General features: G+C 37.1%; 1 protein-coding gene across 3 annotated transcripts in view; it reads right to left on the bottom strand.

Annotated features, from left to right (window-relative positions):
• Window positions 1-275: 275 nt before the first annotated feature.
• Window positions 276-15,614, bottom strand: part of PLA2R1 (phospholipase A2 receptor 1) — a 55,011-nt gene continuing 39,672 nt past the window's right edge. The window contains exons 21-30 of one of the 3 annotated variants that reach the window (XM_067472138.1): window positions 13,748-13,865; window positions 12,619-12,761; window positions 11,276-11,417; window positions 10,273-10,511; window positions 9,336-9,504; window positions 7,689-7,829; window positions 4,581-4,697; window positions 1,867-2,043; window positions 921-953; window positions 276-821 (exon numbers count right to left, since the gene is read on the bottom strand). In XM_067472138.1, the coding sequence (XP_067328239.1) occupies window positions 601-821; window positions 921-953; window positions 1,867-2,043; window positions 4,581-4,697; window positions 7,689-7,829; window positions 9,336-9,504; window positions 10,273-10,511; window positions 11,276-11,417; window positions 12,619-12,761; window positions 13,748-13,865 (1,500 nt within the window). In that variant the 3' untranslated portion in view covers window positions 276-600. The remainder of the gene's footprint in view (window positions 822-920; window positions 954-1,866; window positions 2,044-4,580; window positions 4,698-7,688; window positions 7,830-9,335; window positions 9,505-10,272; window positions 10,512-11,275; window positions 11,418-12,618; window positions 12,762-13,747; window positions 13,866-15,614) is intronic. The other 2 variants (XM_067472142.1, XM_067472145.1) reach the window with 2 other exon arrangements.

The following is a 15,614-nucleotide window of genomic DNA, read 5'->3' as shown; positions in this document are numbered from 1 at the left end:
GTGCATTTTACCTTCACCCATCTTTGAAATAGCATTGAAAACTGTACTTGGTTGTGAATGCAGTAATCAGAATGCTGGCTAATGCTCACTTACATCATAGTGTCATATCCCACTCCCCAGTTTCCACTGAATGGAGATTTTCCCTCATTCTTGATGGTTGCACAGCCATTCCATTTTGATATTGGTAGAGGTGCCCATGACAAAAAAAAAATCTGTTGATTCTCATAATCATATCACTTACAAGGTATTAAGGGGTAATGCAACACCATCTAAAATTCACAAAATGGCAATACTTTTATTGAGCCAACAAAAAATGCATAAAATACATCATGCAAACTTTCAAAACTCCAATGACTTCTTCATCAGGCAAAAATGATAAAAATCATAAGGAAGAAGAAAACAAATGATGTTAGAAACACAGACCTACATTTTGTAAAGTTGTTATTGTTGTTACTAGTTAAGATGGTCTTGAGGGATATAAATGCAGGCAGAGGTCCCTCTTTTCTTTGGTCATATTGGCACGAGAGGTAAAGAGTCATAAAATCCATCTGATAAAATGGCAACTCTATTAGTAGCTTTTGGATCTGGGGTGTTGTTGTATCACTGAAGGTCATCATTCCTCTCCAAATCAGAAATGAGGACATTTTGTTCAACAACAGTAGCTGGAGAGTTCCCCTCTATAGAGCATGCCTTTCTGAATTGCTGTAGCCTTCTGAAGTGACGACTGGGGTTGTGCCAGCACCACACACAGGCAGATGCAGCCGTGGCAGCGATCACCAAAACTGATAACACTGCCAGGATTACAATTCTATGAGTTGATACTGGGGGGAAAAGAAAGAAAGAGGAAATCTTGACAGTAATTGATATAGAACAACATACTTCAGCTTGATTAAAATATAGCAATTTATTTTGAAGCATACCTTTTACTGATGGTATTGTAATCTCATGAAAGTCTGAAAAATAATCGAAAATCAATGACTAATCACTCAACAATGTGCAAAAGTTATCATATATATATATCACTGCTTACATGGTCAGACGGAGAAAGAAATACTCTGTAATCACCAAGACACGTTCTAGGTGTATTACATGCATCTGTTCAGAAAATTCTAAGAACCGAAGAAGATTTGACTGAGCAATAACAACTTAATTACAAAATGTTTGAGTTTAAGTAAAAGTTGTTAGGAAAAGTCTCCATTCACCAGCAGGATTACAATAATCTTATCATTCAGAATTATGTGTATATAAAAATACTGGTAGTCCTAAATTATAGTATTTACTTGGAATAGAAATTATAGTTGCTAATTTCCATAATAAGAAAGCACACTCTCATAAATCCATTATCCTAAGAAAATTATGGAGATGGCATTCTGCAAAGAAATGGAAATTGGGGTAGCGGGTGGAGGGGGGGGGGCTCTATTTATACATTTATCATACAGAGTTCCTTGAGTATAGAATTACTGAGACTTAAGTCCTAAACGATTTACTTGGAATAGAACCAATTGTTAATGTCACAATCTAATACATTTATTACTTACCCTAGAAAGGAAAACAAGTTACATTCCTGTTGAAGAGAATGTATAATGCAAAGACATGGAAAATTCCTCCCAAAAATAAAAGAAACTGATCTCCCTACACTTTCTTTTTTTGCTCTCTCAGAAACAAGGTAAGTTTCCTATTTTCAACAGCAAAATATGCCACTTGTGCTCTTAGGGAGCTAGCATGGGATCAATGAAATGTTTAAAGCATGATTGCTATCACTATAACATGGATTTCTAAACAATTAACTTTATATGATTACAGAAAAAGCAAAAGGAGGAAGTCTAGAATACAAATGTGTAACTTGCTTTTAATGCAAGTTCATACCTGTGTGGGTTTTACAAATAAATCCTTTCCTTTCTTGGCAGGGTGATACTTGCCAGGCTCCATCTGTGGCTCTCAAGGTGGTGCAAACATTTCCTTTTGTCTCGTCCAGGAGAGGTTCATTCAGGCCCCAGTTTGAATAATGAACTGGAGAGCCATCAAACCATATTATTGTACCATCTAGGGGTAAAGGTACTGAAGTCATTATAAAACCTGCACACTCTGGCAATGTATAAAGGAGATCTAATTGTCATTTCATCCTCAGATGCTGCTAAAGTAAGAAGCAATAATAATAAATAATAAAACTTTATTTGTATCCCACCCTATCTCCTCAAGGGGACTCAGGGCGGATTCCAGCATAACAATGGCAAACATTCAATGCCTGCATAAAACACATGATACTAACATAAAATCCCAGAAAACCCCCGCATATAAAAGTAACATTAAAGCTTAACATCAAATTAAGACCTAACATCAGTAAATTAAACCTGACATCAATAAATTAAACGACACGTAACCAGACAAAATTCTATAATAACATAAATCTAAAAAAACGAAACAAAAGAAGTAAAGATTCATGTGAGTTTCCTAAGAAACATTTTTGAGCAGAATGATAGATATCTATAAATTCTTGCCCAAAACTGAGATATAGAAAAAGTCCATGTTGCCTTCTGGTACAATTGTGGTTAACAACTGCAAGCTGGATCACTTATACTGGAGGTATCTATGGATAGTTATGAAAATTCAATCAATATGTTGAGAATGTTCCTTCCATATACCCCTCCAGTAAAATATGAGAGTTAGGGAAGGAACAACAACAACAACAAATCAAACTGCAAAGGCTCTGGCATAAACCAGTACAGGTGGTCCCAGTGGTAATCAGCACTCTGGGTGCCGTACCAAAATATCTCAGCTGGCATTTGGAAACAATAAACACTGACAAAATCACCTGTCAACTGCAAAAGGCCACCTTACTTGGATCTGTGCACATCATTCAACAATACATCACACAGTCCTAGACACTTTGGAAGTGTTCGACTTGTGATATGAAATCCAGCATATATATCACATTTGCTGTGACATATTGTGTTTTTGTGTTAGTAAAATGATAACAATAACAATGAATTGATTTTTATACCCTGCCTCCATCTCCCCAAAGGGACTTGGGACAGCTTACGCATGGGACAAAATGTCCACAAAACATCAAAGCAAAAAAACAAAACAAAAACAAAAAACCTATTAAAACAATAAACACATTTTTTAAAAAAACATAGCAAAGCGTATCAAATAAAAACACTATTAAATACAACATAAAGATATAAAACCACAGCTTTAAAACTCAGTCAAACAATGCATGACAAAAACCAATAACCAGAAATACTAAGATGGATGTGATCAGGCTATAAAAAGGATCCGGCAAAACAGTGCAAAACAACATCGCATAGGGCTGGGGATTGGAAGAAGTGCAGAGACAGAGTACTATCTGGGAAACTAGGGACTAGGCATTTATAAGTAGGGACTAGTCATTCTCAAATGCTTGTTGGAACATCCAGGTTTTCAGGTCCCTATAAAAGGAGGACAATGTAGGGGCTTACCTAATCTCCCCGCGGAGGCTGTTTCAAAGTCGGGGGGGGGGGCACCACCGAGAAGGCCCTCTCCCTTGTCCCCCACCAACCGTGCTTGTGACGATGGTGGAAGCAAGAGGGCCTCCCTGGCAGATCTTAGAGCCTCAACCGATTCATAGGGGGAGGTGCGGTCATGAAGACAGGTGGGGCCCAAACCGTTTAGGGCTTTGTAGGTCATAACCTGCACCTTGAATTGGGACTGAAAACTTATTGGCAGTGAGTGGAGCTGCTTTAATAGGGTATAAACTAAAAATAACCACACAAAAACTTTCCTGTAAGCACAATGAAACTTTTAATTCAGATATTATGTTATTCCTTTTAATTGAGGCATTAGGTTATCCAAAACTGTTTGTGAAACATTGCATGAACTACCAATGAGTCTATAAGAGTACTATAGCATACAAGTATCTAAACCGATGTGTAGATGCACAAAGCAGAAACCTTTTCTGGTCTGGAATACCAAGTAATATTTAGAATGTTAAGAATCTTTCAAGTGTTTTCTGAGCAGGTATAATCTGAAGCATATCTTAAGTACACGAGGCACAGAGATAAGGACTGCTGGCCTTAACAATATTTATATATAGATGCATCTTAGGTAAGGGATTGGCCCATTACAACACAAGAGAAAATGGAGGAGGAGCTCAGTGGTCAAATAGTCCGACTGTGGTAAAGTAAAGGATGTTGCATTTGTTTACACCTTAGTGGGGAATCAGTCAACCCGCTCTGAGAAGGAGGTATATGCAATTCCTTTCAGCATGACATGTGACTGATTTATTTCCTTCCCCTTTGCTGAAGACATTAGAAGAGCCAAACTTGATCAGTGGGAAGGCCTACCTAGCCTACCCAGTTTCCTCCCGTGGATCGCTAGAAAGTTCACAAGTGGAGCATGCATATGACAGCACCCCCTCTGCACACACTTGTATTGCACAAAAAGTGGTACTGAGAAGCATTAATGTCCCTCAAAGTGAAGATAATACACAGCCATCACCTCTGGGAGCCACTGGGAGCCTTTTCTCCCTGGCCAAATTTTCTAAGCACCGCTGGAAGCCATACAAGCTGGTGGTCATCATTACTTCTTATAACAATACTTACTATCACTGAGAAACTGGATATTCAGCCAAATCATTTCAACCAAAGATCCCAAAAGATACAGTTCTTCCAGAACAAAGGCATTTTCATCTTCATCTTTTATTGTCAGAAGGTGAGAACCTGAAAATGAATATAGACCAGATCTTCTGCTGTGTGTTCCTGTTTAATTTATAGGGAATACTTTTGTTGTTTTTTTTCTTCAGATTTAGGAATATTTAACAGGTTTGCTTTACAATTGCATTTCTCCTTTTATGACAAAAATGGCAAGAATCTGTCGTCTGAACTCTATGCACATGCTATTTATTCACACATTGGCTGCATTTCTAAATTGCCTCATTGCAGAATTTCTCAGGTTGGATTGCAAAATAATAACAATGCTTATTATTATTATTATTATTATTATTATTATTATTATTATTATTTCTTACCTCTCCTCGTGGCTCGAGGCAAGTTACAAAATAATTAGAAAACATAAACATTGTAAAAAATACCACAAATACACATATTAAAGTGTATTTCTACAAAAGAAACAGACTAAACCATATGTCTATAAAGTACATATTCATAGAATCACAGAGTTAGAAGAGACCTCGTGGGCCATCCAGTCCAACCCCCTGCCAAGAAGCAGGAAAATTGCATTCAAAGCACCCCTGACAGATGGCCATCCAGCCTTTGTTTAAAAGCTCCCAAAGAAGGAGCCTCCACCATACTCTGGGGCAGAGAGTTCCACTGCTGAACAGTTCTTACAGTTTGGAAGTTCTTCCTCATGTTCAGGTGGAATCTCCTTTCCTTTAGTTTGAAGCCATTGTTCTGTATCTTGGTTTCTAGGGCAGCAGAAAACAAGCTTACTAGATACGAGGGGAAGTCCCTATGACTTCCCCTCATATATTTATACATGGGCATCATGTCTCCTCTCAGCCTTCTTACATTAAAATTCACAAAACAGAGATTAAACACAGGACCCAAGTTTAAAATATGACCATAAAACAAATATGGTATCTAAAATTGAAAACAACTTAAAACTGCCAAAGCAAAACCGAGGACAATAGCAATGCAAGGACGTTTTTTAAAAAGCCCTGAAAGACTGACACTGGTTATTAGTCTACAAAATAGGCATGAGATGAAGGTGACAATGTTATATAATCCACCACTGAAAAGGCATTTTTTTCTAGTGGCTCTTAGAGAATCTTGCTTTGTGTCTTCCTTACTGACATCCTACTAACATGAAAATATGTTTCAAAACTCCCAGATCCTTTTGTTTTGGGTGTCTTGAATTTATGCTGGTTAGATATAATGCATTGTAAATAGACTGCTGCCAATTCTCCCTCAGTTCTTTAGATGCAAGTTGAATTGAATTTTCCAGCATTTTTTTGTATTCATAGATTTGTATTATTTTGCTAACCCATTAGAGACTATGGGTAAAGGGCAGCAATAAAAACACTTACAATAAACAAATGGGTAAAGGGCAGCATTAAACACACTTAAAATAAACAATAAACAAATGGGTTTCTGTTTAATGTATATGTAGATACAAGGGCAATTCAGAAAAAGGCCTCCAGTGAAGCTCATATGGGTCAAGAAGGCTCAGCAGGAGGGAAAAAATATAATTTAGAAATCCTGCTCTAAAGCCATGAACAGTTTTGTATTTTGCTCCTGTATTTCTTGACTAGTAAGCTCCTTGGATAATTCATTTGAAAAGCAGGATATACATAACTATACATCCTCAGCCAGCTTCCTGATGCGGTGTATCCTTATTCAACACCATAGACACATTCTTGGATTAGAGAACAATGTCAGATAAATGTCTGCTACAAGAGCAAGGTAACTAAGCAAGGACAAACATGTTTTCACATCTTCTCCAGAGAGGAAGCATATTGTTGCAAGCAGCATGTTGCAGTAAGATCACAGAAACGGATTTCTGGATCAGTTATGAAACTCACTGGATGACTATGGACTTGCCTATACCTCTCAATTCAAAACATGCCACAGGCTTGTTGTGGGGATATAATTAAGATGGGAAAGAAGACCTATGCCATTTTGAGAGCCTTGAAGTAACATTTGAATAAAATAAAAAACCAATCTGTTGCCCTTGAGTCTCTCTGGACTATGATTTCCATAACATCTGGCTGGAGCTGATGGGAGCTCCAGATTCCCTTTCTCTATTTAAAAACTCTCCCCAGTTACAATTTCTGCCCAAATACAGAGGAAGTACCAATAATAAATCAAACTAATGTTTTATGCTGCTCCTAAAATAATGTGCCCCGATTACACTATGTAGCAAAATTTGAAAAAAAAAAAATCTGTTCCTGGTTTGAAAGTATTATTTCCTGTTTAATTGTGTGGTACTTACTTTGAAAGTAGTTGCTATACTCCAGAAACATTGTTTTTGTGGCTGCTACAAACTATGTTGAATTGGTTGAGACTCTATGAGACATTCATTGAAAATTATAGCAAAATGTGCTGCAGGATATCCCGCAAAAGCAATTTTTTTTGCTGTTTAATAAACTTTTCCCATACTTTTATGATAGAAGCAATTAAGAAATGACATTTTATAACCCAGGCACAAAAAACATGTTATATAGTGTTATCAGTTTACATCCTTTGAGCTTGGGGTCTCTTCAAGAAACACTGAAGTGATCTCTGAAAGTTCTCATCAATATAAAGGAGTGGAGATTGCAGAGATTCATTCTTCTGATTTTCAGTTGTGAAAGCAGAATGATTCAAACAATGTTTTTGAATCAAAATAACCCATCCCTGCTGTACTAAAGAGGCAGAACATGCCTTTTCCTTTAGGAAGGCTAGGTTTATTTTAAAGCAAGAGGAGGGGCAAAATCTCAAGCTGGTACCACCAAAGGTAACCTATAAACTGCCCAACGTATTCCTATTTTAAAAAGAACTTTGTGGTACTGGAAACTGATACACACACAGAGACCTATCATTTTGCAAGACCCAATCCATATATACTTATCTGTGCATTGTAACCATTATGTCCAACTACATCAAAAGCGGATGGTCTAAAATAAAAAAAATAAAATTTGGGAAAGAATGCTGACTAAAATATTGTAAGGCTTATAAAATCTCTGCTGATTTCTATACTGATCAAGAAGTTACCTTGCTTTCTGCAAAATTCAAATGCTTCATCAAAAGTCAAGTTTTCAAAAACTGTGGAAAAGCTGTAGCATCCATTTTCAAATTTTATCCAAGGGGTAGTCTTTTCGTCACACCGGGTCCTATTTGCTGTTGGCTTTCTCTCTGTGAGAGAAGGAAATATTTAAACAAGAACAATCCCCACTCCCTGAATTTAATTTCTAAAGGTTCGACAAACTTTATACTTGTGTATTGTAACAACCACATAATATTATGGTCAGTTTCATTATATGAGAAGACTGTGCATTTTAGGCCCTATGTCAAAATCTGGGAGGAAATGGGGCAACTCTTGTTTTTAGCTGATTTTTTTTTGCTTTCTTAGGGAACTTCCTTCAAGAATGTCAAAGCACACTGCATGTCCACATCAAAGTATTTACTATTCTTCATTGGAAAGTTTCTTGTAATTTGCTTCTCTCTTAGTCCAAAGCGCTCTCCAGGGTCAGCACTATTAAGTTAACTAGGCCAGTATACTGTTCACACAGATGCCGTGCTTTGCCCACAGAAAGCACGGCAACAGCGAAATAGGAACCACTGGTTCATGTTTCTCTTTAAGTGGTATTACAAGGCATCTGATACTGGAGACAATATGTAACATTATGACAAATAGCTATTTATCGGCTTACACTTGATAAATCTGTTGATTTAATCCTTTTTAAGACTTCTCAGATTGGCATCCAACGTTACCTACATCGTTTGTATATAGGAATTACAACTTCTCATTGGCATTTGAGGAAAGCTCTCTTGTTTCCTTATGTATGGAGATTATCGCAAATGCTCTGCATTGTAATACTGGTGATATACAAGTTTAAACAAGTATTTTTCATCATTTCTGCTTTTGAAAAGGTGCTTGGAGCTCAAAATGAGGTCTTAGCTAAGAATGTTTGTAAAATAAATATAAAAATTGATTTATTTGTAAAGATAAATAGGGTTGCCATAGTGAAAACTGGAGAAGGTTCCTGTACCTATATAGTTGTGTAGCAGAGGTTGTTTATGGCTTCCTGTGTCAAGCAACCTCTGTTGAAACTCCCTCAGCTACACAATTGTTACATGCGTGGAAGTCATTTTCAGTTTTTTGGTCTTGCAACCCATGATGCACACAGCCGTGAGAGTGGCACTCGGACTGCACAAGTTGGGATCTATTGTCAAAAAGCTCCGATCAAAATTATTAATTATCTTCTAGAAATCTCTGAGCAAACATAGAACACTAAAGCTCTAATCTAGTGTTGTCAAACTTGTGGCCCTCCCAATGTTTTGGACTTCAGCTCCCACAGTTCCTAGCCATTGGACAAGCTGGCTAAGGCTTCTGGGATTTGGAGACCCAAACAGCTGGAGGCTCACAAGTTTTACACCTCTGCTCTAAGGATTTAATCAAAACTGTAGAGTTTTAATGTAGTCTGCCACTATTTTAATTGCTACATCTTAATACTGTGGAATCATGGGGGTTGTAATTTTACAAGGTCAAAAAGTGGTGGTGCCTCACCAAACTGCAAATCTCAGGATTCTTCTGCACTGGGATATGGTAGTTAAAGGAATGTCAAACTACATTAATTCTACAGTGTAGATGCATTCTATGTGAATCACATAGACCATGTTAAAGAACAGCACACTTACTGGAGGAAATGTGACAAACTGCCCCATTCAAGAATCTCTCACAATCAGTACTTCTCCAGCGTCCATTAACATCTATATAAACACAGTTTCCAGAAGTCTTGGATTCGTCATCTGCCCAGAACGTAAGAAAAGGCTTGGTACCATCTGACCACTCAAAGCTATACTCATCCTGTCAAAAGAAGTGAGAAGTGATGGGATTGCACTCTTTAAATATATAAAGGGTTGTCAGAGAGAAGAGAGAGAGAACAGGGTAGGATCAGATCTAATGATATTAAGGTAGAGGAAAATAGATTTTGACTGCATATTAGAAGCAGCTTTTTGATTATAAGAATGGTTCAGCACTGGAATCAATTACCTAGCTCAGTGGTTCTCAACCTGTGGGTCCCCAGATGTTTTGGCCTTCAACTCCCAGAAATCCTAACAGCTGGTAAACTGGCTGGGATTTCTAAGAGTTTTAGGTCAAAACACCTGGGGACCCACAGGTTGAGAACCACTGCAGCTGTTCCTGCACTAAAATAGAGGTTGGACTTTGGAATTCCTTTCAATAAAGTGATTCCGTGATCTAATACCTCCTTCAGAAGACAGACACACTATCCATAAGACTGAATGGTGGAGGAGGACAGAAACAACAGAAGGAAGAGGGAATCAGTAAAACTCATATGTCTCCCTTTCATTTCTGGGAATATTCTAACCACATCTATACTGAAGGATGCTTCTGTCTGTGGAATAAAAGCTCTGGAACCAACCATCGTGTTGTCTTTCTCTGTACCTATGGTACTGAGCTATATGATTGGGATCTGCTTCTACACACTGCCCCCTCTCTTCTGCTCAAACAGCTGACATTAAAGAGTTTTTAAAAATACAAACCTGTTGTACATCTTTACTCAAATATAATTATATTTGAATAAGCAAAGAGGTGACATTTTGAAGTACCTACATCATAAGTGAATAATCCAATCCAGTGACTGTAGCCCAGTCGATTTATAAATACAGTGAGGAAGGCCTGGTGGTAGTGGTCTGCAATCTTGACCAAGTCAGCTCCATTTTCTTTACATATTTTTAAAGCCATATACCAAGTCATATTACCACTGATTAAAATATATGTTCTGTTTGCATATTCCAGAGTTTTTGGAATGGGGTACATCACTGAAGGATCTACTGTATATCTAGAGGTATCTGTAGGAAAATGAAAGACCAAGAGGCACTCAAAAACTATTTAAAATGTTAACAGTTTTGCATTTACTTTAAAGAGCATCTGGCATTTTAAAGTGCTGGTTGTAACCTATAAAGTACTATACAACCTGGGGCTTTATAGGTCATAACAATATTTTCCCTTAAGCATATCATGATCTTAAGAAGCCATGCTTTCAGTTTCCTGTGTTCTTGGAGAACATGTTTAATGGGGATATGAGAAAAGATTGGATCAATTGGGGTGATCTTTTGAAACAGAACAAGCATACATATTGATTTGGAGCCAAAAAGGAAGGACCTCTTCAAGTCTTCTTAGCAGACTTAATGTAAATCCAAGTTCTATGGCAGAGAACATGCCAACTTGATGTGTTCTGTTTGGTTTTCTGCATGTTATTGGTATTTAATTGAGCGATACAAACCTATAATTCAATACCATTATGCCTTTCACATTACTTGGAAATATTTAATTTATAAAAAAACATGAGATCTCTTTCTTGCGTTATGGGAACCTATCTATGAAAAGGAGCTGTTTCATTCACTTCCTATGTAACGAAGAACTACATTCAGTCACTCAAAATATATGTGTTACATCCAATGTGAAACTGAAGGGAACCACTGAAAGTCTGCATATTTTAAAAAATGCTGAATGACTCATCTACGTACACAGATTCATACATTGTAACACACAAATATTCAAGGATTAATCTTTGATTGTTTTTTGTAAAAGCTAAGCAAAAACAATTCTGTACCTTGAGCCTTCTGGCAGATGAACCCATAGTTTTTTTCACAATTTTCTAGATCCCATTTTCCCACTGAACTGAAACCAGGGTTGTTTAATATCAAAGCACATAACGGAATGTCTTCCTGAGTAGCAGAGCTGTTATCATGATTCTGAAATTAGCATAGTAGAAAATAAAGTGAGAAATACTTTTGAAAACTCGTTACATATATAAAAGGTAAGAACAGTAAGTATATAGAAAACAAGTTGGGCCGGCAACACTGTATTGTGAAGTCCTGTATTCCACTCCTTAGTTGGCTGGTTTCCCATTCTTCTATCCACAATTTTATGATTATGGCACAAACACAATCTCCACTTTTTTTATTATGTCAGAAGCGACTTGAGAAACTGCAATTCTCTCTGGCGTGAGAGAATTGGCTGTCTGCAAGTATGTTGCACAGGGGACACACAGATTTTTACCATCCTTGTGGGAGGCTTCTCTCATGTCCCTACATGGATTGCTGGAGCTGACCGAGGGGGCTCAACCCGCTCTTACTGGATTTGAACTGCTGATTCATTGGTCAGCAGTCCTGCTGGTATAAAGGTTTAACCCATTGCGTCACCAAGGGCTCTGATTGTGTGAGAATTGGCAGTCCGCAGAGATGTTGCCCAGGGGATGCCCGGATGTGTTTCCATCCTGTGGGAGACTTCTCGCATGGGAAGCTGGAGCTGACAGACAAGCTCCACTGAGAGTTTGCAACCTTTACATTTATTGTGTGTGTGGGGAGGGGCGGGGTGCATTTCTGTAAAACTATAAAACTATAAATCTGCAGGGTTACCACAGGTCTGCTAACACAATTTTAAAATATATGAATCATAGAATCATAGAGTTGCAAGAGACCTTGTGAGCCATGCAGTCCAACCACCTGCCAAGAAATGATTTATTATCTAATTTAACAGTGAGATGATACCAGCCTTTTAGATAGATCAAGAGATATTCCAAATGTCTTTTAATTAAGAAGTGCAATGAGAGAATCTGTTCAGTGGTGTAGTTTGAGATCTGAACCAAGATGATGGAAGACAGAGTTTCAATTTTTACTCAGCATGGAAACCACTGGATGAACTTGGGGGAGTCACACGATCTCAGCCACCTCTGAATAAATCTTGCCAAGAAAACCCCATGACAGCCCTCCATTAGTGTCATCATACATTGACTTGAAGGCACATCACAATGATGAAAAGATGGACCCACTTTGTTTTTTAAAATACCCAAATCTTTAAAGCCAGTGTTTCCAAAGATTTTAACATTTCAAATTTAGTGTGTTTCTGTCACAACATGTGGTATTATGCAAATACACAAATTTATCACAAAACCTCAACATTTGCCTGCATTACGTTTACTGGAGACCAGTTGGAATATTCCACTTCCTGTCCATTGACCCATTTTGCATAATCGTTGCTCTGAAGGCCAATCCAGACATTCGATTTATGTCCAAACAAATTCATTGTGACAAAAGCTAGAAAAAAATAAAACACACTTACAAGGATACATAGTATATGCATGCATACGCACTCACAAAATCAATTCAGGGATATAGTGTTTGTTAACTCATTTAAAACAAAAAAGAAACAAAATGCCTCAAGTCGACATTTAAAAAAACCTAAAAATAATATGGAATGGTTACAGAAGTGAGAAATGAAAGTGTTTTATGCAGCCAGCTGAGAATAGCAGAATTTTAAGACCTGTTCCCAGTGTTTCCACTGGGAAAGTCCCCTTCCTTATTTTTCCAACCCACTCACATCTTTTTGCTTCTTCTTTGTACTAAAAAGGACTGTTCTTTTTGTAAATTTACTCAGAATCATTTTTTACTGAATTCACTGGAGTTTACTCCAATGCTATAGAATTGTGGCAAATTCTTAAGAAGGAAAGAGGAAAAACCCTTGTTGTTTTTTGGCTGAAGTTCCATCCTTTTTGCCCCAGCAACACAAAAAAATAATTTATTTGACAAGGGTAGCTGCAATCACTAAAGACCTTCTGAATCAATGGGAGAAGGACACAGCACTGGACATCATTCTTTTCCTTCATGGGAAATCTTTAAAAGATTTAGCCAGAATACTGACATTGAAGGATTCTCTTGCTTTTGCTTTGCAGAAATGCTTATGAAATAGTTACCAAAGCCTTAATTAATTAATTAATTAATTGCTTATTAATTGTGTGATGTGCTGAGTTGTTAATTGTTTTTAATATTGTGGTATTGAATTTTTGCTATTCTTGTTGTTGTGAACCGCTGTGAGTTGCCCTTGGGCTGAGAACAGCGGTATGTAAGTAAAGTAAAGTAAAGTAAATAAATAAATAACAACTATTAAACAGCATCCTTGTTTTCCCTCAAAGTGTACTGGACAACTGTGAATTATGTTGGCGATCTTACTCATAAAACATTCAAACTATAACATATGTATGGCACATTTTCACACGTGTGTAATGGTAAAAATATATTAGTACCTTGTTCAACCTCACTTTCAATTGAAGCAAGTGAGGCCTCGTAGTGATTACAGAATGTTTGGGCAGAATACCAGCTTTTCAGGTGGCTTGAATCCTTTGGAATCTGTACCAGAAAGCACTGTTCAAGAAGGAAATCGTTATTTATTTGAACTCTTTGCATGAGACTTATGATCATAAAAACAGAAATACTATAGTCTAGTTTTTACTGACAGAGAAAATGCATGGACCTGAAATTTACAAGTTTTAGTATACTAAGGAATTGAAGTTTTGTATCTTTTGTAGGAAGTCTATACCTTTTTGTCCATTCTTGTAAGTAGCAAATGTGGGAATCATCCAATCCATAGGTTACATTTTGCCCTCATCCTGGTTTTGTAGTCCCACAAAGCACTATTTTTGCTTTGAGGTTTTTTTTTTTTTTTTTTTAGCAAATCCCCACTTTTTAACATCAAAGAAGTGAGTTACAAATAAACTAAAAGAAGAGGCATTGTAGTCATACCCAGTTCTGTTGGGAAGGGCTAGTGCAGCCTATAATAGGAACAGGAGAGAGAAAAAATGTCCTCCAGGAGCTCTGGACTCGAAACTTCTACATTAAAGGTGATGTTGATCTTATGAACTTGGCACAGTGGTATGTAATAACTTGAGCTAATTACTGGTAAACCGTTCAGCACAGTTTAGCATGAGATTACTGTATGTAGAAAAAAACTGTGCTGAAGAAGTTCACTGGTTAAGAGCCAAGGATCAAACTTCACCCCTGTTCAAACATGAAGCATAGTTTTATCTGAGATCATTTGAGCTTCTTCAGTTCCAATGTCCTGGCAGACAATCTTAAAAGAACCAGGATGATTTCTTAGTGCAGATTCCTCCTTTTGCTTCCACCAGCACATTTAACTGCTGGAATTTCCCTGAACTCATGCCTGTTTTGCATCTCATCACTCTGCCTACTGTTTATTTTCCAAGTTATCAATTTATGGCATGAAATCCAGAGTTTGGAAAGATTATTTTTCTTAGATAACAATGCCAAGAAAAGTAACTCAGGATTTGGAGGGTTAATGCCCAAAGAAGTAACTTTTCCAAAGTTCTGCTTAGATCTTTCCTCATCTGTGCCATTAAGGACTTTACTCCATTTTAAAGATCCGTCAGGTAGTGGTAATTTTAAAACATTTCAAATATTTTAAAACATCCCTCATTGAGTTTAGTTGTAGATTATCATGGAAGTAATGTTGCATAAATGAAAGAACAGGAATAAAAATGCTTCATCATGCATATATTTTAATAATTAGACTGAACTGTTTTAATGGCTTTTTGTCTTTTACTGGTATTTCATCTTTTAAGTATAATTTTAAATGATTTTAACTTCCAATTGTTCAATACCATATAAATGTAATTTTTGTATGTTTTAGTTGCTTTGTAGTTTCAGACTGTAAACTACCTTGGGAGAAACGCGGGAGATCAAAACAAGAACAACAACTAATAGTAATAGTAGAAGTAGTAGTTCCATTAAATATTTTAGTAGGAAATGTAAGACGACATAATCAAATCTAGGTAAATCCATAAAAACAAAATTCATTTATTAATTTGTTGTTCTGTGCCTTCAAATTGTCTTAAGACTTATGGTCACCTGACGGTATCACAGTTTTCTTGGTAAGATTTTCTTTGCTTTCCTCAGCAGTTGAGAGGAAATTTTCAGGGCCAAGCAAAAATTTGAACTATGTCTCCAGAGCCATAGTCCAACATTCAAAGCACTACAGTACATTGCTTTTCTTCATTCATACTATGGGCGTTTACACACATGACTTTAATTCGTGCCCAGTCGGGTTTCTTAAACCCAATTGGGCACAGGTTAAAGTTCACACACCTCACCCAACAC

Source organism: Anolis sagrei, chromosome 1, assembly GCF_037176765.1.
Source record: "Anolis sagrei isolate rAnoSag1 chromosome 1, rAnoSag1.mat, whole genome shotgun sequence".
Lineage (NCBI taxonomy): Eukaryota > Metazoa > Chordata > Lepidosauria > Squamata > Dactyloidae > Anolis > Anolis sagrei.
Note: the sequence above shows the minus strand (reverse complement) of the source record. Positions and strands in the feature narration are given on the sequence as shown.